This window comes from Oncorhynchus kisutch, linkage group LG30, assembly GCF_002021735.2.
Source record: "Oncorhynchus kisutch isolate 150728-3 linkage group LG30, Okis_V2, whole genome shotgun sequence".
Lineage (NCBI taxonomy): Eukaryota > Metazoa > Chordata > Actinopteri > Salmoniformes > Salmonidae > Oncorhynchus > Oncorhynchus kisutch.
Window position 1 is genome coordinate 32,176,357 of NC_034203.2, and position 23,824 is coordinate 32,200,180.

Below are 23,824 nucleotides of genomic sequence, written 5' to 3' on the forward strand. Positions count from 1 at the left end.
AGCCACGTCTACACTGTATTTCTGATCAATTTGATGTTATTTTAATTGACAAAAAATGTGTTTTTCTTTCAAAAGCAAGGACATTTCTAAGTGACCCCAAACTTTTGAATGGTATATATAAATCCCAGAGTCGTTAGTACCGTTCAAAAGTTATGAAGTGTTATCGTCTTTTCATCCCGTACAGTAGGTGGCGGGATGCACATCCAATTGTGCATTCGCAAAAATACCATAGAAGGAGACGTGTATGTCGGTTGATCTCCAAAACACTTTCAAAGATGGCGTTGTCTAGTGTCTTGCAGAGTGAGTCTGCGGATTTTTCATTTAATAATGACCGGTCTTTTTCATTTGGTTGTCGATTCGGTCAGACCGACTTGGGATTTGGGGCTGCACCGGGCGACAGACTTAATTTCGCCATAAAAGCTTCACTCGGCCCTGACGACAAGGACGGACCGGAGAGAAAAATAGAATTTCTCCATGGGACTACCACTCTGGCTTTCAAAGTAAATTAAGATTGCTAGTTAAAGCCTTTTTTTTAATGTAAAATAACTCACACATTAACTAAAATGATATCCGTGATAATTGTATTTGATATCAGCTATATCTAGCTATTTTGGTGACGTATTCTTGAGTTTCTTGCTTTGTCTGTTTTTCAGTACTCTTGATGGTTAGCTAGCTAGCTAGCTTATGTTAGCGTGTTAATTGTGCTTGCTCATTGCCAACGCTAGCCAAGCTTGCAAGCTAGCTATTTATATAACTGCCTACAGTAGCTTGACAACACTGACAGTTCTCCAGCTAGATTACAAGTTTGCTTTATCCAAATGTGTCACATACTAGCTAGTAGCCACAGTTTATTTGCTTGGCATTTGTCAGTAATTTCAATTCCACTTAGTTAGTTACGTGGTCCTATCCAGGGCAAAGGTTACTTGCTAAGTATACATTACATACGGGCCTAAACGTTGTTCATGAGAAGTGAATTTGAGTGAATTTGTATCCTTCTAAAAGTGTTGGATCAACTTCTCTGTAGCAGAAAGAAACCATCAACGGACAGCCAGTAAGGCCACCAATTTCTCAAGTCAAGAGCAGCTGGCCCTCCTTAACCAACCTGCAATCCCATTTGTCATCATTCCACAGTTCCAACATGGCGTCATCGTGGCGGTGGACTCTCGGGCCACAGCTGGCGCCTACATCGCCTCCCAGACTGTAAAGAAGGTTATAGAGATTAACCCGTACCTGCTGGGCACCATGGCTGGAGGTGCAGCAGACTGCAGCTTTTGGGAGCGCCTGCTGGCCCGCCAGTGTCGCGTCTATGAGCTTCGCAACAAGGAGCGCATCTCTGTGGCAGCTGCCTCCAAGCTTCTGGCAAATATGGTGTACCAGTATAAAGGCATGGGCCTCAGCATGGGCACCATGGTGTGTGGTTGGGACAAGAGGGGGCCAGGTAATTGAAACTCCTACACTCTGAGCACACGTGTTACCCCAATTGACGTATCTATGTTACAGTGGAACCCCAGTCATACCTGTACATGTATTTGTATTTGTTTACACTATGATCCGGTGAACTAGCTAACTATGTAAACTGTTTTCCCATACTCATACCAAAGGCAGGCAACATACAGCATGAGTTAGTAGCTGCTCAGAGTATGAGGTGTGTGTGTGTATATATTGTTTTTTTTCATTATTTTTTCATAATAGCAATAGTTAGCAGGGATTGAGTGAACTTCTCCTGTCTCTGCTACTTGTGAAAATGTTTACAACACATCAGCTGTCAACAGTTACCAACACAGTTCAGAAAGTAGGCTAAGTACTGGATTGAGTGCATTTTGGTTGTCTCCCACTAGATGGCATTGCTGTCACACTTGCATACTTTTGTGTATTTAACTTGTGTTTTTAGATGCTGTGAGGTAATAATCAGTAGCCTACATTACAGTACATGAGGTGTGCTTAAAGAGGGCTGCACCATGACGCTGTGATGGGAGATTGATAGGGCTGGGACTGTGGGCCAGGGAGAGCCGGCGTGGTGATTGACGCAAGGTCTCGGCCCGGACAATTGGGTCGCATGCATAAAGTGGTTCTGCTTGATCGATGAGCTTTGTTCACAATGTGTGGAGTATGTGTGGACTTTCAGACTGCCTGGGACCTTGGTGACTCGTATTAAATCCTGCAATCAATCGCGTGAATAATGATCCCACTATAAGTGCAGTAGGAATGGCAGCAGCTACAATGCCAGTGATTGAATGGAGAAGTAAATGCCATCTAAATTTAAATCAATCTCGATTAAGAGAAAGCTCATTAGCGGTTACAATGATGTCAAGCACTGTTATTCTGGTGATTAAGTGTCTTAAGTGGCACAAGAAATATATCTAATGAAGTATGTTAAGATCTTGACTAATATGACTAATAACATTCAATGCCATGGCTCTCATATGGTGAACAGGCTTAGTGCCTGGTAATAACATTCAATGCCATGGCTCTCATATGGTGAACAGGCTTAGTGCCTGGTAATAACATTCAATGCCATGACTCTCATATGGTGAACAGGCTTAGTGCCTGGTAATAACATTCAATGCCATGACTCTCATATGGTGAACAGGCTTAGTGCCTGGTAATAACATTCAATGCCATGACTCTCATATGGTGAACAGGCTTAGTGCCTGGCTGCTAGATGGTGTGAGTTAACGCACACCTCTCGTGGTCGTGTTCTGTTGCTGGTTTCTAGGGCACAAATCGTCTCATGTTTTGTGATCAGTGGACTTAAAGTAACTGTCCAGTGAAAAGCTTACTTTTAAAAGTTCTTATTCTGTTAACTCGTATCCAAATAATGTTGTTGACTCGTACTATACTCCTATTTGTGGCTAAAGGGGAAAAAAACACTTCAAAAGCAAGAATAATTTTTAGTGACACATTCTGTACGCCCACACCATTCCAACACAATTAACATACTTAATTACAATTTTTGGGGGGAATGAAAACTTTCACTATTAATTATATTTCAAAGAAATCTGGGAACATTGAACAGTTACTTTTAAAGGGTAAGCGTCATAAATGGAGAGAGACTATATGATGCATTGACGGCCAAGTTAATGCACTGTAATACCAAACCACATAGGCTCCTGAAGTGAGTGAGTCAGTGGATTTGCACAGGTAGCAGGAGCTGCACAGTATAGGTAAGCTGCTGTTCCCTAGTGAGTGTGAGGCTGAGCATCTGTTTTTGAAGCCCCTGGCCTCCTTTCCCTTGGAGCGGAGCCAGTGATGTGTTTAAGTGAGACAGACACATTCAGACAGACAGACACTCTGCTCGTCCGTCTGATGCCAGCCCCTGCTCTTCTGAAGGCTGTCACTCTGATGTTCCTCAGCGCTGACATGAAAAAGAGCTAGAGCTTAACCGCCTGTCACCTAACTGGTGGAGTGGAAGGCGAGGCGCTATGCCGGAACGTTCCGCCTTTCGCAGCCCGCCGCCTTCCTGCAGGTTTATGTGGGCTCGTGAATTTAAGCCCTTTTGTTCTGCCATGATGAGCGTCCCCCTCTCCCCTCATCTTCTGTGCCGCTTCTCAGTGACGCTCTCTCCCTCCCCCTCCGTCATCCCAATCTACATTCCTGCATTCTCTACATAGATCCCAGGTGTGTTATGGATGTGGAGGTGTTGGTGCTTTTATCCCTGCCTGGCCCTGAAGAGCCACCCTCCTCCTTCCTCCCTGCCTCTTTGCATGAGTGCCTGCCTTTAGAAAAGTCTCTTCTATTACATTTTTAACCAGTCCTCAGTCTTCACTCGCAGCTCCAAAATGGCAAATTATCCTGGCGCATAGGCAGGAGCTTAGTGATTATCAGAGAGAGCTAACGACGCGTATAGAAGGTGCAATTTGCCAGTTGAAAGCAATTGTGACTTCTTAGAGCAATTTCTTAAAGAAGTGTGCTTTAATAGGCTGTCCTTAACTGGCCTGGGAGCTGTACTGTGTGTGTGTGTGTGTGTGTGATTCAAAATTATCATAGGTTCATGTTTTGATGGTGTTGAGAGACTGGCTTTTTCCCTCCCTGATTCACCATCTGTAGGTTGGCTCTCTGGTGGAACAGCACAGGCTGGTGGGGCTAGTCACTGCTGCTGCGTCACTGTGATCAAGCCCTCTGCGTGTCACATTGGGGATTAAACTGTCTCACAAGTCATCCTTGCAAATACACCAGCCTGAATTTTGTGTGTGTATGTGTGCTTGCATTATCAGGTGTAGCGTGTGCGAGTGTGTATATATGAGTATGGTTGTGATTTTGTTTAGTTTTTCCATCTTTCCTCTGAGTTCGGGTCACCTGCTTGGCCTGGTATGGGTCGATAGTTAATTTGGGTGTGTTGGGAGGGATCAATAAGGCCTAGAGCAGCGCCCCGGGGTAGACGGGCAGGCAGTGTTTCGGGATGTGCCTCGTCAGCAGGTTCTGCTGGGCTTGGTTTACTCTGAGAGGATGCAGCTGTTCACATTCCCTCTGGAGGTCACCGCATGGTGTGTGCACTTGGATCTATTACGTGTTTGTGTGTGTGAGAGAGAGAAGTGTGTTTGTGGATGGTAGGGCTGTCCCTAACTAAAAAATATCTTGGTCGACTGAGTTGTCTGTTCTTTCAACCAAGCGATTGGTAGACATTTTGTTAAAGTGTATTTTTAAATATATATTTGGACACATCCTATGTTTTTATAAAAAATCATCTAAATGTGGGCTACTGAGCTTGCCTGATGCTTTAAGCACTGTTATTTAAAAATAAAGTAAAACAAATGACTAAGAGTCCGAGATCAATGTAGGCTAACCAGATGGAAAAAAACCTGTTCCCGACCCTCCTCTTCCGCTGCTGGCCCTCGCAGATTCTGCCGTTATGCTCCTGAAGTTGCCGGTAAGCCTACACCAGCAGTTTGGAGTACCAAGTTATCATACCCTTTCTACTGATCTGCGTGCAAGTTATGATTTTCATGTGCACATTTTCGTGGAACAGTTTCATTTAATTTATAATAGTCTATATATCAAAAAAAAAATCTGGTTCAAGTTTGTCATTGAGTGACCCAGCCAGAGTCCATTCAGAGACTTGTCCCGAAGCCATTCCTGCATTGTCTTGTCTGTGTGCTTAGGGTCGTTGTCCTGTTGGAAGTGAACCTTCTCCCCAGTCTGAAGTTTTGAGTGCTCTGGAGCAGGTTTTCATCAAGGATCTCTCTGCGTTTTGCGCCGTTCAATTTTCCCTCAAACCTGACTAGTCTCCTAACCCCTGCCACTGAAAAACATCCCCACAGCATGATGCTGCTACCACCATGCTTCACCATAGGGATGATGCCAGGTTACCTCCAGATCTGACGCTTGGCCTCTTGGTTTCATCAGACTAGAAACTTGTTTCTTATGATCTGAGAGTCCTTTAGGTGCCTTTTGGAAAACTCCAAGCAGGCTGTTATGTGCCTTTTTACTGAGGAGTGGCTTCTATCTGGCCACTACCATATATACCTGATTGGTGAAGTGCTGCAGAGATGGGAGAACCTTCCAGAAGGACAATAATCTCCCCAGAGGAACTCTGTCAGAGTGACCATCAGGTTCTTGGACACTTCCCTGACCAAGGCCCTTCTCCCATCTCCCACTCCCCCGATTGCTCAGTTTGACAGGCCGGCCAGCTCTAGGAAGAGTCTTGGTGGTTCCAAACTTCTTCCATTTAAGAATGATGGAGGCCTCTGTGTTCATGGGGACCTTCAATGCAGCAGAAATGTTTTTGGTACCCTTCCCCAGATCTGTGCCTCGACACAATCCTGTCTCGGAGCTCTACGAACAATTCCTTGGACCTCATGGCTTGGTTTTTGCTCTGACATGCGCTGTCAACTGTGGGACCTTATGTAAATAAGCTATTTTTTATAAGTCTGCAAATTCTAAACCTGTTTAAACTTTGTTATTATGGGATATTGTGTGTAGTTAGATTTGATTTGAGGGTAAAAAATGTATTGACTGACGGACGTGTTGAACTGTGTCAGGGAAATTGAGGTGTAGGCTACACACTAGGGTTATTTTTTTCCCACTGCTAGTCTAAAAACAGTCTAAAACAGTCTAAAAACAGGCCGACCAGCGGCCTGTCCACTTAATGGGGTCAGCCCTAGTGTGTAGCCTACACCTCATTTTCCCTGACACAGTTCAACACTTGATTCCGAAAGTCTGTTAAATTAACCCACTTTACCTTGCTCTCCTCCTACCCCTCCCTGAATGTCAGATGGTATAGACTGATTCCGGTCTCTGCTTCCTCAGGGTTGTACTACGTGGACTCTGAGGGGAACCGTGTGTGTGGGGACCTGTTTGCAGTGGGCTCTGGGTCCATGTATGCGTACGGTGTGGTGGACAGCGGGCTGAGACAGGATCTATCTGTGGAAGAGGCGTGTGAGCTGGGCCGTAGGGCTATCTACCAGGCCACATACCGAGATGCCTACAGCGGAGGACAGGTCAACCTATACCACGTCCACAGTGAGGGCTGGACCAGAGTCTCCCAGGAAGATGTATTGAAGCTGCACCACCAGTACCAAGAACCAAAGAAATAGTGAGGGGAAGGAGGAATGGTCGAAGAGTTTTTGAGAATTATAAGAATTAGGGATGGTTGATAAGGATATCGCAATAATTTTCTTCCGTTTTGGATGAATTTCACTTACTCGTCCGTTATGGTTTCCTTTCAGATATGTTCCTAGCTAATTTAAATGTTTGAACATTTTTCCCAAACAATGGGCTGCAGTTCCCCCACACGGTGTTTGATATGGGGGGCTCAATATACGGCTCACTCAGTCTTCGAGTAGTCTCTCTCTTACACTGTTATAGCTCTACCTTGTAACCAGAACTGGGAAAGCAAATATTTTCTCAATAAATCCTGAGATGTTTTTTTTTCAGCTTGGAATGTGTCTTTTTATTTGTGTCCTTTTTGTTTTTCCTCCTGTGTTTACTGTAGATGTGCATGTTATTCATGTACACAACACATTCTCACCTGTCATTTAATAGTTTTCCTTGACATTGCTCCTTTCCCCAAAATGTTCATTTTCTGTTGACATTTTGTCATTTGCATCCGAGATCCTGATGTTTTCTGTTCCTCTACCGATAGCGACCCTTCTAACCCTGCTCTGTGATCCATTGGGGAGTAGCTGCAGTGTTTACCTTTTAAACCATTGGAGTTGCTAATTACATATCTATCATTAATTGTGTTTCCTGTGTGGAATACAGTGTATTTTCCCCTCACGTGTAACTTCCCCTCCACTGGTTTAGCAACGATTTATTTATTTAATTGGAAGGGAAATGTATTGTTTAATTTCTCTATGACACATTTAGCTTCTCAATGCTAATATTATGTGCCGCTCTGTCACTGTGCTTTACAATGTAACGATCTGCGTTGGGCTGTGAGGCCCTTCAGCAGTTTTATGGGCGGGAAACCACGGCAAGGGGTAGACGTCTAAGCCCCTACCCCTTCAGCCAGGGTTAGAATCTAGTTTCACAGGTGGATAGTTGGCAGATGGAAAAATGAACAAATGGGATTTCAATACATGTAAACGAGCCTTTTCCAGCGCTCTGCTCTGAGTAAAAGGAAGAGATGTGAATTGCAATCTCACAATGGCACTGTGTGTTGAGCTGGATTCATACAGAGCATTTAACTTACTGGTTAGTGGACCACTGATGAGAGAGCACGGTCATATGAGTGAGCAAAGACTATTTTAAGGATAAGCACAAGATTCATAATTCAAATATTGAACTAATCTTGGTCTTCTCTTTCTAACATGATGAACTTGAGTGTGTAGAAGAACTGGAATGGAACAAAAGCTTGTACAACATGAGGGGCCTGTGGCCAGTCATGACTGAAGTTCTCCACCAGTGGAGGATGAACGGTTGGAACATCCTCAGTGAATTTCATAATTTAAATAATGAAACAAAGTTATCCTTTTAATATTAAACTATACTAAATATATTTACGTCACCAAATAATTCATTCAAATACTATTTTGCAAGGAAGGTCTATAGTAGTCTCAACAGCACTGTAGGGTAGCACGGAGGACAGCTAGTTTCCATCCTCTAGGTACATTGACTTCAATACAAAACCTAGGAGGCTCATGGTTCTCACCCCTTTCCATGAACTTACACAGTAATTATGACAACTTCCTGAGGACGTCCTCCTACCTATCAGAGCTCTTGCAACATGAACTGACCTGTCCACCCAATCAAAGGATCAGAGAATGAATCTGGTACTGAAAGCATAAGCTACATCTAGCTAACACTGCAGTGCATAAAATATGGTGAGTAGTTGACTCAAAGAGAGAGAAAGATAATAGTTACATTTCTTAAAAAACAAAGAACCAATAGAGAGAGCTAGTTATATTTTGTTGTATTTTTTTCACATTCACGTAGCTAGTGAATGCAGCTAGCTAGTCTAGCCTCTTGAAAAAATGGCTCACACAGAGAGGCACCCTATGATATCTACCTGGCTATGGCTATCCAACACTGGAACTCTTCCAAGTCAAGGTAAGCTTTTGGTTTTATGAATGTATCGCCACAGGGGTCTGCTGTTGTAACTGCTAAACTGTTTGCTGACTATACTTTACTGCATGATTGTAGCGGGTTTATTAACGCCTTAGTTCTAGTTACTATGTTGACTGTGACGCTTGCTAATAGGTTGACAGCGATGTAGGCTGTGCTTAGCGGTTAGCAGTTATGATATGAAGGTTTGGCTTGGAAAGTTTTTTTCACCTGGTCAAAGACAGATGTGTTGTACACTGAAGTCCACAAATAAGAGGAGAAGAGGAGAGCTCTTATATGCGAGATGGAATTATACAACAAACAAATGGTCATGCTTTTTGTATTTGGCTCCTATGAAAGTGAAATGTTTGCGTGTGATCAAGGATGTATTAATTCCGCCGATTCTGTTAAAAAACTTTTCTTAAATGGAACGAAATGGGGATTAACATACTACCTGAATTTGAAACTGTTGTTTGCAACTGTTGGACTAATGATTACATCCTAGATCCACTAGATGCAGGGAAGAGTGTGCAAGGCGGTACTCAATGTCACTGTCACTTTGATTACTAAAATGTCTCTCAAACTACGTTGTGAGCTTTCATTCATAGGCTAGGTTGTTACAACCTCATGATGGGTACAGGGAAAATTTGAGTTATGTAGTAGCCAAAACCTATTGATGTTACATTGAGCTGGGTGAATGGAATATGAATGAGTCATCCAATATGCTGTAATAGAAATGAGCCATTCTCATAAAAAATGTATCGTCTTCCCTCATCTTAAACTGCACCGACTGCCACTGGTCTCCACCCTTGGTATAGGGCCATTTAGCTCTCAGTATGAGGGACATTTTTCAGTTTCATCATCTCATGATTTGCTCTCTCCACTCTCATAATGATTTAAAATCGACTATTGGATGGTGACACGGGGACGGTTTGACAAATGGTGAAAATAACATTGTGTTTGAACCTAAATAACAGTGCATTTTGAAAAAGACCAGCTGGTGAATGGCGATATAGGAAGGTGCCAGCACAGTGATTTTCACAGTGTCAGAAAATAACCTCTATGCCCACGTTATGCCATCTGTCAGGTGGTCCTATGCGATTTTGGTCTCAGCTACCAAATCTGATTAGGGGTGAGGCTCCTGGGGGAGGCCAGTCTGTTAGATGAACACAGATCCATTTCAAACTGGATAGCTCCTGTGGATGGTCCTGTGTAGCTCAGTCGGTAGAGCATGGCGCTTGCAACGCCAAGGGTCGTGGGTTTGATTTCCGCTGGGGCCACCCATACGTGAAATGTATGCACGCAGGACTGTAAGCCATTTTGGGTAAAAGTACTATAATGGCATATACATTGCCTTCAGAAAGTATTCACACCCCTTGACTTTATCCAAATTTTGTTGTGTTACAGCTTGAATGTATAGATTAAAATGAGATTTAGTGTCACACCATACCCCATAATGTCAAAGTGGAATTATATTTTTCAAAGTATTTACAAATTGATTACAAATGAAAAGCTGAAATTTCTTGAGCCAATCAGTATTCAACCCCTTTGTTAGGGTGAGCCTAAATAGGTTCAGTAGTAAAACAGTACCTTAAGTCATATAATATGTTGCATGGACTCACTCTGTGTGCAATAATAGTGTTTAACATGATTTTTTAATCACTACCTCATCTCTGTACCACACACATACAATTATCTGTAAGGTCCTTCAGTCGAGCAGTGAATTTCAAACACGGATTCCATCACAAAGACCAGGGAGGTTTTCCAATGCCTCGCAAAGAAGGACACCTATTGGTAGTTACATTTTTTTTTATCAGACATTGAATATTCCTTTGAGCATGGTGAAGTTAAGAATTACACTTTGGATGGTATATCAATAGACCCAGTCACTAATAAGATACAAGCGTCAGTTGCAGGAGAGGAAAGAAATCTCACAGGGGTTTCACCATGAGGCCATGGTGACTTTAAAACAGTTACATAGTTTAATGCCTGTGATAGGAGAAAACTGAGGATGGATCAAAAACATTGTAGTTACTCCATAATTCTAACCGAAATGACATAGTGAAAAGAAGGAAGCTTGTACAGAACAAATATATTCCAAACCATGCGTCTTGTTCGTAATAAGGCACTAAAGTAAAACTGCAAAAAATGTGGCAAAGAATGTACTTTATGTCCTGAATACAAAGCGTTAGGTTTGGGCCAAATACAACACTACACATAACTGAGTACCACTCTTCATATTTTCAAGCATGTTGGTGGCTGCATGATGTTATGGGAATGCTTTTCATCAACAAGGACTAGGGAGTTTTTTGGGATAAGAAGAAACGGAATAGAGCTAAGCACATGCAAAATCCTAGAGGAAAACCCGGTTCAGTCTGGTTCAGTCTGCTTTCCAACAGACACTCGGAGACAAATTCACCTTTAACCGAAAACACAAGGCCAAATATACACTGGAGTTGCTTACCAAGATGACATTGAATGTCCCTGAGTGGCCTAGTTACAGTTTTGATTTAAATCGTCTCGAAAAGCTATGGCAAGACTTGAAAATGGCTGTCTAGCATTGATCAACAACCAACTTGACAGAGCTTGAAGAATAAACATTTTTATAATGTGCAAAAATTGTACAATCCAGGTGTGCAAAGCTCTGAGACTTACCCAGAAAGACTCACAGCTGTATTTACTGCCAAATATGTATTGACTCAGGGGTGTGAATACTTATGTAAATTATATATTTCTGTATTTTATTTTCAGTAGATTAGCAAAAAATGTCGAAAAACATGGATTCACTTTGTCATTATTGGGTATTGGAATGGAAAAAAAACAATGTAATCTATTTTGAATTCAGTCTATAACAACAACAAAATGTGGAATAAGTCAAGGGGTATGAATACTTTCTGAAGGCACTGTATTATTATTATTAAATATCTACAGGTCGATCTAAAACACTTATTCCATGTGAAGGTAGGAGCAAAGAGATCAAAGAGAAAAACAATGATTAGCATGTGTGCCTTTGGTGATGATTGAGTGTACCAGAGAAAAACATGTTATTATTTATTTTAATCTCATCCTTGATGCTGTACCAGGATCGGCAAAACAAATGAGAAGTCTATTTGGCTGAGGTAATGACTCTGGGCGCGCTGTCTTGTGTCCACCCTGAAGGCTCTCCGGGCGTCTGGTAAGCCTAATCAGCATGCTCGAGTCCTTAAACGCGCGCCAGTTTCTGACAAACAGCAGAGCTGGCGCGATGGATAATTGCGTTTGTGCTTCTTGCGCATCCCTATCCTCCGTCGTGCAAGAGGCTGCTGCTCCCTCGCCTCATTTGAGAGGTGCCATTTTTCATTTCTCTGAGGCGCTTGTCATTCCTGTCACGTGCTGCTGGTCTCCTCGAACCTGTTTTTCCTCTCCACAACATTGTTTTTGACAATGGCTTTTCCGTCAAAATAATTCAGCGGCAAGAATGAATAACTCCTCACTGAGAAAACATTGCCAGCCTTTATGTGTGGTCTAACAGGTCTGGTCCATTCCGAGTCAGTCCTTGTCATTTTCAGAGGCAGGTTTGTAGGCACTTTTAGTGTGCTGCTCCCCCACTGCTGTGCGTGTTGTTCTGATGATGGTGATGGTGACAATGATAGCCCCAGAGGAACCCTGGTGCTCAGGGCAGTTTAAACCTTGTCATATGACACCTGACTGTATAAATGTGGCATGTCTGTTTGTTTCATCGTCAGCAGCAGAGGTTCCTGGCCTCCCAGGCAAACAGACACGGGGTCAAGAGAAGCGCTGGTCTCTTGCCATGTTCAGTCCACGTACTCCTGTGTGGCGCTTGTTTTTATTGCCGAGTCCTTTATGGGTGGTCACTAGTTACCATGTGGCTACAAAGTCATAATTATGGCTTAAACCCTGCCTATTTCTACTATTTATCTTCTATCTCAGATTTTAAACCTAAACTTAACCACACTCCTAACCTTATGCCTAACCCTAACCTTAAATTAAGACCAAAAATAACATGTTTTCATATTTTGTTTTTTACAATATAGCCTATGTATACTTTGTGGCTGTGGTAACTAGTGACAACCTTTATTATATGGTGATCATCGTGCCCTGTAGGACTGGGAGTGGATTGCTCCTCCTTGATTCTTGTTTTTTCAGGGTATCAAAAGGATTTTGAGTGCCTGCTGGTTTTAGTGTTTGGTATTGTTTGTATGCACTAACATTTGCAAAACTAACAAATGCAAAACTCTTTTTGTAATTTTATACATGGCAGTGTGGTGGAGGGAGCAAACACTGATAATATTCATGTATCCAACATCAAACGACCAGTTTATGACATACACAATTAAATGGAGTTCAATATAGATTCATCACATTATCGTCAGTACTTATGGAAATAGGCTAGCTCTCTGCCTGCCTGTCTGCCTGTGGGAAGGGCAGGGGGAAGTAAAGTACAGTGTCTCAGAGGACTGCCGGGTTTTTGACATTAATCGGCAGGCCTCTGCAGGCCCAACTCAGCCAGGGCCAGACTCTGCATCGAGGCGTGAAGTTGTCTTTCGTCTCCTAGATTTCCATTGAATCTCCCCCGGGACGACCTCGGCCCATCGTCCACCATCCCCTTTACCTCCCCAGGCCCATCCAGGCCCGGTCCGATCAATGCCGTCTTCCCCCTGGCCTGAACGCCCACCTGGTACATCGTGGGAAGGGGAGGTATTAATTAAACATCCCAGAGCTCGTTACTCAGGTCCAGCCCCTCAGCTTCCTGCCTCTTTACTGAGTCTGCAATTGTAATTCAGGCTGGAAGTGAATGTGAGGGTAATGAGAGAGGATACGGAGACGAGGGGAGGACACCATTGACAGATGATCCGGAGGGATCCGGAGGGATGGCTGTAGCGGCTCAGACGTCCTGATTGACAGAGGTTCTTGTGCAGGGGTCGGCAACAGGTGGCCCATCAGCCAAAACCGGCCTGTAAAAGTTTTTAAAAATCACTAGGAATTCAGAAGAAAAAAAAATCATAAAGGAAATCTGTTCAAGTATTCCCATGACTAAAGAGACGATCTCATATGTCTCAATGTAATCAAGATATTAAATTATTGTTATTTTCAAGTATAATCTATTTTTGGGCTTAGTAGTCAATTTTCAGTGTGCAAATTATTATAATTATGTTCCGGCCCCCCGACCATCAGCTCCGACAAAAATCGTCCCGTGGCTGAATCTAGTTACCTTCCCTTGTTCTGATGGTTTCCCCACTCACACAGAAACACATGTATGGTAATGTATGGCACCCTATTCCTTATATAGTGCACTACTTCTGGTCAAAAGTAGTGCACTATATAGGAATATGGTGCCATTTGCTACAGTCTATGACTCTTCTCCATCGCGGACAGGAGGAAACTTATAGAAGGACCAGGTCAGCAGATCATGGGAGCTTAGATTGCAGTATGAGTCACATTGACTCTGTGTCTGGACACTGTAATGATAGGAATAATGACAGTTACTACAAAGCCTATTATGGAAATTATTGAAGAGGGTGATATAGATTATGAGACTGAGTGGGTATTGAATGGATTGTATAATGAATATGATCATTTATGATCATTTACAATGTGTGATTGTGGTGACCTGAGAATATTAAGAGAGAATAAAATATCTCTCTCTCTTTTCTGGCCCCTTTCTCTCTGTCCTCTAATTCTCAGTCTTAATCTCACCTCTCTCTCTCTCCCTCTCTCTGTTCATGCCCTTTCCTGGGCCTTTGCTCTCGCTTCTTGTCTCTTCTCTTCCTTTTGACAGCTGGAGTGCCACAACCTCAAACAACCAGCAGTCTGGCCCTTCGATGGTATTCAGTCTCTGATGTTAAGCTCCCTCGTCAGCACTGCAGCAGAAAGCCGAACAAATATTTATCCGCTGTGTCTCCCCCCTCTCTCACTTTCCATTTCTGTCACAGTCCCCATATCCCTCTTATTCTCTATCCCCTCTCAGCTCTTTCTCTCTCTTTTTTCTCTCTCCCATGCCCTCTCTGAATCCCAATCTCCCTTTTCCTTCCCTCTCTATTTCCCTTGCCCATGCCTCTCTCAATCCCTCAACCCTCCTGTTCTCTCTGCCCCTGCCCCTGTCCCTTCCTCCCCCCTCTCTCCCCTTCCCTTTCTCCTGTCTCTCCCCCTCCCTTTTTCAACCTTTTCCCCCGCTCCTCTCTCTCACCTCCCCTCTCTCTCCACCCCCTCTCTCTATCTCCTCTCTCAGGACAGATCTCCTCTCATTACATTGATGGTGGTGATGATTCAGTTCACTGGCTCTCTGTTCTCTTCTCTCCCCAGCGCCTCTCCAAGGCCTTTTTCAGCAGTCTGCTCATGTAGCCCTTTTCTCTTCAAGGGCACAGTGGCAGCATGGCGCCTGGTCCTCTGCCCTGTGGATCAAACGTTGGCACCACATACCACTTGACCATTAACCCTAGTAAGCATTGCTACCTATCCACCTTCAACCATATTCAATACTTTTAACTATGTGAACTATAACACATGCAATACATTAGATGGGATCCTTATTGTTCCTCTATGATAATGTTGTGTCTTTAATCTCTTACGTCTATTTCCCTCTTATTGTCATGCCATACATTTCTCTGTGTGAGGATTTATGTTGCCAATATCTGCAATGTCTTAACTGTGATCCTCATGGCTGCTCATTACCGATGTTACCTTGATCTAATGGCTTGTATGGCTGGCCTCATGTGAGCCTTATTATGGTCCCTTGTTTCTGATCTTTACTGAGTAGAGTACTGCCTCTGCCTCTCTGCCTGGCTAGCTGCTGTCCCTCTCGCTCTATTGTTCTAAAGCACTGCCTTGTAAAGCTGCTCTGCTCGGGTATTTTTACTGCGGCTCCATGTTGTCAGTCTTTCACCAGCGTCGTTCCCTAACATGAAACATGAAAGACTTTTTCTCACTGTTCTCGTTTGCTGCTTTCATGTGTTTATCGGTTTACTGCAATCAGTTCCAGGACCTCTCGTATTACTCCCACAAATACTCTTAGACACACACACACACACACACACACACACACACACACACACACACACACACACACACACACACACACACACACACACACACACACACACACACACCATCTGTTCTCGATCACTCTCCCTTCTCACACACATACACAGTCTGGTTGATTGGTAGGATTAATGAATTAATTCATTGGTTTGTTTGTTTGTTTCACCTGAGTCTTGTAATGCCTAGCTCTGATCCGGCTGATGTAGCCTTGGCTTTCATCTCACTAATTGGCATATCTGAGCTCAGCTGGGATCCCACCAGAGGGCTGTGTGATTTTGCGAGGCAAGCAGGGCTCAGTCAGCGAGGAGTTAAATGCTGAGTGTGTTTAATGAAGGGTTAAAGCAACAGATGAGAGAACAGGGCAGGAGGTCCTCATCTCTACACTTCTCCTCGTCCCTCTGCTCCGAGACAGCTAGGTATAGCTGGGCCACCCAGGGCGATGGGGGCAAGGTGGTGAGTGGGGTGGGAGGGGGGTTGTGTGGGAGGAGGAGGGTTGTGTGTGTGGGGGGGGGGGTGATGTGGTGTGTGTGTGTGTGTAATGGCAAGACTGCTCTTGGGGGCAAGGATGTTATCCTTGTATCGCTTTTGTAATGTGTTATTTGGTTAGGTCACAGTTACACAGGGTTTTAAATGGTTTTGTTCATTCCAAACGAATACAGCCGACCCTGTACCCACGTTGACATCTGACCCCTCCATCTCTCTCCATACCTCTATCCCTTCATCTCTCCATACTTCCTCCTAGAATAGGTCTGCTGTAGCCACACCTGAGGTCTCCGGTCCCACGCTGATCTGTCCAGGTGTGTCCCTGGTAGCAGCTGTGACACACACACACACACACACGCTTACACACACATGCTTACACACACACACACACACACACACACACACACACACACACACACACACACACACACACACACACACACACACACACACCAGACAATGTTATTTTTCTAAACATACAGTACACCCACTTTCTGTTCTTTGTTCAATATTTCAACAACAACTACAGAATCAGAAAAGCATTTCTGTCCAATTTTTTTAAAATTTCTCCATCTCCTAGTTATTGTCTTGTTAAAAACTTCTTAGGGATCAAATCCCTTTAGTGGGATCAATTTGACAGCATCCGGTGAAATGGCAGAGAGCCAAATTCAAATTAAATTACTACAAATATTTAACTTTCATTAAATCACAAGAAATAAAGCTTAACTTCTTGTTAATCCAGCCACCATGTCATATTTCAAAAGGGCTTTACGGCGAAAGCAAACCATGCGATTATCTGGACAGCGCCCCATCATACAAATGCATGAAAACATTTTTCAACCAGGGAGGTGCGACATGAAAGTCAGAAATAACGATATAATTCATGCCTTACCTTTGAAGATCTTCTTCTGTTGGCACTCGAAAATGTCCCAGAAACATCACAAATGGTCCTTTTGTTCGATAAATTGCTTCCTTATATCCCCAAAATGTCAATTTATTTGGCACATTTGATTCAGAAGAACACCGGTTCCAACTCGCCCAACATGACTAAAAATTATTTAAAAAGTTACCTGTAAACTTGGTACAAACATTTCAAACAACTTTCCTAGTCCAACTTTAGGTATCCTAAAACGTAAATAATCTATAAAATTTAAAACGGAATATACTGTGTTCAATAGCGGATAAAATCAAAGTGGAGCGAGTTCCAGGTTGCGCGCACCAAACAAAAGAGTCCACTTGGCTTGACACTGAACAACCCTACTTCTTCATTTCTCAAAGGAAAAACATCAACCAATTTCTAAACTGTTGACAACTAGTGGAAGCAATAGGAACTGCAACCAGGTGCCTCATAAATCTAGTTTCCCATAGAAAACCAATAGAAAACACAGTTAACTCAACAACAAAAAAACAGTACAGAGACAAAGTGGAGTTGCAATTTAACAACTCAGGTACGAGACGTATGTGGCAGGGTCTACAGACAATCATGGATTACAAACACCAACGTCTTGCTCCCGGACAAGCTAAACACTTTCTTTGCTCGCTTTGAGGATAATGCAGTGCCACTGTTGGTTCTCCATTGCCGACACGAGTAAGACATTTAAGCGCGTTAACACTCGCGAGGCTGCAGGCCCAGACAGCAGCCCTAGCCGCATCCTCAGAGCATGCACAGACCAGCTGGCTGGAGTGTTACGGACATATTCAATCTCTCCCTATCCCAGTCTGCTGTCCCCACTTGCTTCAAGATGTCCACCATTGTTCCGGTACCCAAGCAAGCAAAGGTAACTGATCTAAATGACTATCGCCCCAGAGCACTCACTTCTGTCATCATTTAGTTTTTTGATAGGCTAGTTAAGAACCATATCACCACCTTACCTGACACCTTAGACCTTTCAATTTGCATTCCGCCCCAATAGATCCACAGACAATGCAATCGCCATCACACTGCAAACTGCCCTATCCCATCTGGACAAGATGAATACCTATGTTAGAATGCTGTTCATTGACTACAGCTCAGCCTTCAAAACCATAGTACCCTCCAAGCTCATATTTAAGCTTGGGCCCCTGGGTCTGTACTAGAGGTCGACCGATTAATCGGAATGGCCGATTAATTAGGGCCGATTTCAAGTTTTCATAACAATCGGAAATCTGTATTTTTGGACATCGATTTTTTTTACACCTTTATTTAACTAGGCAAGTCAGTTAAAAACACATTCTTATTTTCAATAACGGCTTAACTGCCTCGTTCAGGGGCAAAACGACAGATTTTCAGCTTGTCAGCTCGGGGGATCCAATCTTGCAACCTTACAGTTAACTAGTCCAACGCAATAACGACCTGCCTCTTGTTGCACTCCACAAGGAACCTGTTAGACGAATGCAGTAAGCCAAGGTAAGTTGCTAGCTAGCATTAAACTTATCTTATAAAAAACAATTAATCAATCATAATCACTAGTTAACTACACATGGTTGATGATATTACTAGATATTATCTAGCATGTCATGCGTAGCGTATAATCTGACTGAGCATACAAGTATCTAAGTATCTGACTGAGCGGTGGTAGGCAGAAGCAGGCGAGCAAACATTAATTCAAACAGCACTATTGTGAGTTTTGCCAGCAGCTCTTCCTTGTGCGTCAAGCATTGCGCTGTTTATGAATTCAAGCATATGAGATGAGGCTGGTGTAACCGAAGTGAAATGGCTGGCTAGTTAGCACGCGCTAATTGCATTTCAAACGTCACTCGCTGGCTCTGAGCCATGGAGTGGTTGTTTCCCTTGCTCTGCATGGGTAACGTTGCTTCCAGAGTGGCTGTTGTGTTCCTGGTTCGAGCCCAGAGAGGAGCGAGGAGAGGGACGGAAGCTATACTGTTACACTGGCAATACTAAAGTGCCTATAAGAACATCCAATAGTCAAAGGTTAATGAAATACAAATGGTATAGAGAGAAATAGTCCTATAATTCCTATAATAACTACAACCTAAAATGTCTTACCTGGGAATATTGAAGACTCATGTTAAAAGGAACCACCAGCTTTCATATGTTCTCATGTTCTGAGCAAGGAACTTAAACGTTAGCCCTCTTACATGGCAAATATTGCACTTTTACTTTCTTCTCCAACACTTTGTTTTTGCATTATTTAAACCAAATTGAGCATGTTTCATTATTTATTTGAGGCTAAATTGGTTTTATTGATGTATTATATTAAGTTAAAATAAGTGTTCATTCAGTATTGTTGCAATTGTCATTATTACAAATACAAAATTACAAAATCTGCTGATTAATCGGTATCGGCTTTATTGGTCCTCCAATAATCAGTATCGGTATCAGCGTTGAAAAAAATCGTAATCGGTCGACCTCTAGTCTGTACCCCGCCCTCCACTACGCAGATCCTCAACACAGGGGCCCCACAAAGGTGGGTACTCAGCCCCCTCCTGTACTCCCTGTTAACCCATGACTGCATGGCCACGCACACCTCCAACTTAATCATCAAGTTTGCAGATGACACAACAGTAGTAGACCTGATTACCATCAATGATGAGACAACCTTCAGTGAGGAGGTGTGGGCCCTGGCAGAGTGGTGCCAGGAAAATAACTTTTCCCTCAATTTCAACTAAATGAAGAGCTGATTGTAGACTTCAGGAGACAGCAGAGTGAGCATGCCCCCATCCACATCAACGGGGCCATAGTGGAGAAGCTGAAAAGCTTCAAGTTCCTCGGCGTACACATCGCTGACCTTCAAAAAGAAGGCAAAACAGCACCTTTTTCAACCTCAGGAGGCTGAAGAAATTTGGCTTTGCCACTAAGATCCTCACAAACTGCCAAACGCATCACCAGGGGCACACTGCCTGCCATTCTGGACAACTACAGCACCTGATGTCACAGGAAGGCCAAAAAGATAAAGTACATCAATCAACTGAGCCACGGCCTGTTCACCCCGCTATCATCCAGAAGGTGAGGTCATTACAGGTGCATCAATGCTGGGACCGAGAGACTGAAAACAGCTTCTATCTAAAGGCCATAAGACTGTTAAATATTCACCACTAGCCAGCCTCCACCCAGTACTCTGCCCTGAACTTAGTCACTGTCACTAGCCGGCTACCAGCTGGTTACTCAACCCTGCACCGTTGAGGCTGCTGCCCTATGTACATAGGCATGGAATTATTGGTCACTTTAATAATGGAACACTGGTCACTTTAATAATGTTTACATACTGTTTTACTAATTTCATATGTATATACTGTATTCTAGTCTATACCATCCTATTCAACTATCAAATAATCAAATCAAGTCAAATTATATTGGCTACATACACGTTTAGCAGACGTTATTGCGGATGTAGTGAAATGCTTGTGCTTCTAGCTCCGACAGTGCAGTAAAATCTAACAAGTAATATCTAACAGTTTCACAACATATACCCAAAATACACGTAAATCTAAGTAAGGAATGGATTAAGAATGTACATACATATACACTACCGTTCAAACGTTTGGGGTCACTTAGAAATGTCCTTGTTTTTGAAAGAAAAGCACATTTTTTCCATTAAAATAACATCAAATTTATCAGAAATACAGTGTAGACATTGTTAATGTTGTAAATGACTATTTTAACTGGAAACGGCAGATTTTTTATGGAATATCTACATAGGTGTACCGAGGCCCATTATCAGCAACCACATCTCCTGTGTTCCAATGGCACATTGTGTTAGCTAATCCAAGTTCATCATTTTAAAAGGCTAATTGATTATTAGAAAACCATTTTGCAATTATGTTAGCACAGCTGAAAACTGTTGTGCTGATTAAATAAGCAATACAACTGGCTTTCTTTAGAATGGTTGAGTATCTGGAGCATCAGTGTCGGTGGTGCTGCAGTTGAGCAGGAGGTGAGTGTTCCAGCGGGGTCGGTGGTGCTGCAGCTGAGAAGGAGGTGAGCGTTCCAGCGGGGTCGTGGTGCTGCAGTTGAGCAGGAGGTGAGTGTTCCAGCGGGGTCGGTGGTGCTGCAGCTGAGCAGTAGGTGAGCGTTCCAGCGGGGTCGGTGGTGCTGCAGCTGAGAAGGAGGTGAGCGTTCCAGCGGGGTCGGTGGTGCTGCAGCTGAGAAGGAGGTGAGCGTTCCAGCGGGGTCGGTGGTGCTGCAGTTGAGCAGGAGGTGAGCGTTCCAGTGGGGTCGGTGGTGCTGCAGTTGAGCAGGAGGTGAGTGTTCCAGCGGGGTTGGCGGTGCTGCAGCTGAGAAGGAGGTGAGCGTTCCAGCGGGGTCGGTGGTGCTGCAGCTGAGAAGGAGGTGAGCGTTCCAGCGGGGTCGGTGGTGCTGCAGCTGAGAAGGAGGTGAGCGTTCCAGCGGGGTCGGTGGTGCTGCAGTTGAGAAGGAGGTGAGCGTTCCAGCGGGGTCGGTGGTGCTGCAGCTGAGAAGGAGGTGAGCGTTCCAGCGGGGTCGGTGGTGCTGCAGCTGAGAAGGAGGTGAGCGTTCCAGCGGGGTCGGTGGTGCTGCAGTTGAGAAGGAGGTGAGCGTTCCAGCGGGGTCGGTGGTGCTGCAGTTGAGCAGGAGGTGAGTGTTCCACTGGGGAGGTGGTGCTGCAGCTGAGCAGGAGGTCAGTGTTCCACTGGGGAGGTGGTGCTGCAGCTGAGCAGGAGGTGAGTGTTCCACTGGGGTGGTGGTGCTGCAGCTGAGCAGGAGGTGAGTGTTCCCCTGGGGAGGTGGTGCTGCAGCTGAGCAGGAGGTGAGCGTTCCACTGGTGAGGTGGTGCTGCTGCTGAGCAGGAGGTGAGCGTTCAACTGGGGAGGTGGTGCTGCTGCTGAGCAGGAGGTGAGTGTTCCACTGGGGAGGTGGTGCTGCAGCTGAGCAGGAGGTGAACGTTGCACTGGGGAGGTGGTGCTGCAGCTGAGCAGGAGGTGAGCGTTCCACTGGGGAGGTGGTGCTGCAGCTGAGCAGGAAGTGAGCGTTCCACTGGGGAGGTGGTGCTGCAGCTGAGCAGGAGGTGAGTGTTCCTCTAGGGAGGTGGTGCTGCAGCTGAGCAGGAGGTGAGTGTTCCACTGGGGAGGTGGTGCTGCAGCTGAGCAGGAGGTGAGTGTTCCACAGGGGAGGCGGTGCTGCAGCTGAGCAGGAGGTGAGTGTTCCACTGGGGAGGTGGTGCTGCAGCTGAGCAGGAGGTGAGTGTTCCTCTAGGGAGGTGGTGCTGCAGCTGAGCAGGAGGTGAGTGTTCCACTGGGGAGGTGGTGCTGCAGCTGAGCAGGAGGTGAGTGTTCCACAGGGGAGGTGGTGCTGCAGCTGAGCAGGAGGTGAGCGTTTCACTGGGGAGGTGGTGCTGCAGCTGAGCAGGAGGTGAGTGTTCCACTGGGGAGGTGGTGCTGCAGCTGAGCAGGAGGTGAGTGTTCCTCTAGGGAGGTGGTGCTGCAGCTGAGCAGGAAGTGAGCGTTCCACTGGGGAGGTGGTGCTGCAGCTGAGCAGGAGGTGAGTGTTCCTCTAGGGAGGTGGTGCTGCAGCTGAGCAGGAGGTGAGTGTTCCACTGGGGAGGTGGTGCTGCAGCTGAGCAGGAGGTGAGTGTTCCACAGGGGAGGTGGTGCTGCAGCTGAGCAGGAATTGAGTGTTTCACTGAAGAGGTGGTGCTGCAGCTGAGCAGGAGGTGAGTGTTCCACTGGGGATGTGGTGCTGCAGCTGAGCAGGAGGTGAGCGTTTCACTGGGGAGGTGGTGCTGCAGCTGAGCAGGAGGTGAGTGTTCCTCTAGGGAGGTGGTGCTACAGCTGAGCAGGAGGTGAGTGTTCCACTGGGGAGGTGGTGCTGCAGCTGAGCAGGAGGTGAGTGTTCCACAGGGGAGGTGGTGCTGCAGCTGAGCAGGAGGTGAGCGTTTCACTGGGGAGGTGGTGCTGCAGCTGAGCAGGAGGTGAGTGTTCCACTGGGGAGGTGGTGCTGCAGCTGAGCAGGAGGTGAGTGCGCCCAGCCATGGTGTCTCCACTGCAACTCGTGTCACAACCCTCCAGCAGCCGTGTCCTCACAGATGCAGTCCTGCAAACGCAAAGAGACACCATCAACACTATTAACGAGGTTGCCAAGGAGTTGCAGGGGGACAGGCATGGCTTGGTTTCTGTAGGTGATTCTCTGTAGAGCTGGGCCCACTACAGCACAGAGATCCAAGAGAACATCTCTTGGTAATCGGAACCGGCTCATAAGCCACTCATCATCATTGGTCAGTAAATCTAGCTGGTTTCTGAAAATCCGCTCTGAAAATCGTCTCTCTCTGAATTCTTCCATCCATCAAATCTTCCAACAGTGCCAAAGCAGCCATTGTGCATCATTACACATTGTAATTGCATGCCTTTTAATACCCACCCATTTGATTGTCAAAGCTACCCAATTGCGTAACACCTTCAGGTGTGGTAATTATCCTGATTGTAACTGACAGGGCCATTGTCACATGACAAGGCCATTGTCACATTGACAGTTCTGCGCAACAAACATGTGATGATATGAAACTATGCACTTGTATCTGCCCAACTGAGGCATCAAAAATGGCATCAGATTAAACAGAATTTGTCCTAGTGTTCACCTTGTTATTAATGAGAATACATTTCATAACATTCAATTAAATCCAATTAAATATGATTCCCGATTATAAGTGTACAACATATTTGAGGGGTTCTTTTGCAAAAACAGATATCTCCGTTTGTATTTATTATCCTAAATAATGTTTTTTGGTTACTACATGATTCCATATGTGTTATTTCATAGTTTTGATGTCTTCACTATTATTCTACAATGTAGAAAATAGTGAAAAATTAAGAAAAACCCTTGAATGAGTAGGTGAGTCTTTTGGCTGGTACTGCATATTATTTGTAAAAA

General features: G+C 44.6%; 1 protein-coding gene across 1 annotated transcript; it reads left to right on the forward strand.

Annotated features, from left to right (window-relative positions):
• The first annotated feature begins 216 nt into the window (after positions 1 to 216).
• On the forward strand, positions 217 to 6,877 carry LOC109882581 (proteasome subunit beta type-5-like). Its single transcript, XM_020474683.2, has 3 exons — positions 217 to 500; positions 1,132 to 1,438; positions 6,247 to 6,877. The coding sequence occupies exons 1-3, from the start codon at positions 276 to 278 to the stop codon at positions 6,531 to 6,533; spliced, it is 819 nt and encodes a 272-aa protein (XP_020330272.1). The 5' UTR covers positions 217 to 275; the 3' UTR covers positions 6,534 to 6,877.
• Positions 6,878 to 23,824: the final 16,947 nt, after the last annotated feature.

Excerpts from the sequence above, each read along its gene's own strand:
- LOC109882581 (XM_020474683.2), top strand. The coding sequence starts at position 276 with ATGGCGTTGTCTAGTGTCTTGCAGAGTGAGTCTGCGGATTTTTCATTT. Across the intron at positions 501-1,131 it reads CTACCACTCTGGCTTTCAAA|TTCCAACATGGCGTCATCGT; the intron begins GTAAATTAAGAT and ends ATCATTCCACAG. Across the intron at positions 1,439-6,246 it reads TTGGGACAAGAGGGGGCCAG|GGTTGTACTACGTGGACTCT; the intron begins GTAATTGAAACT and ends CTGCTTCCTCAG.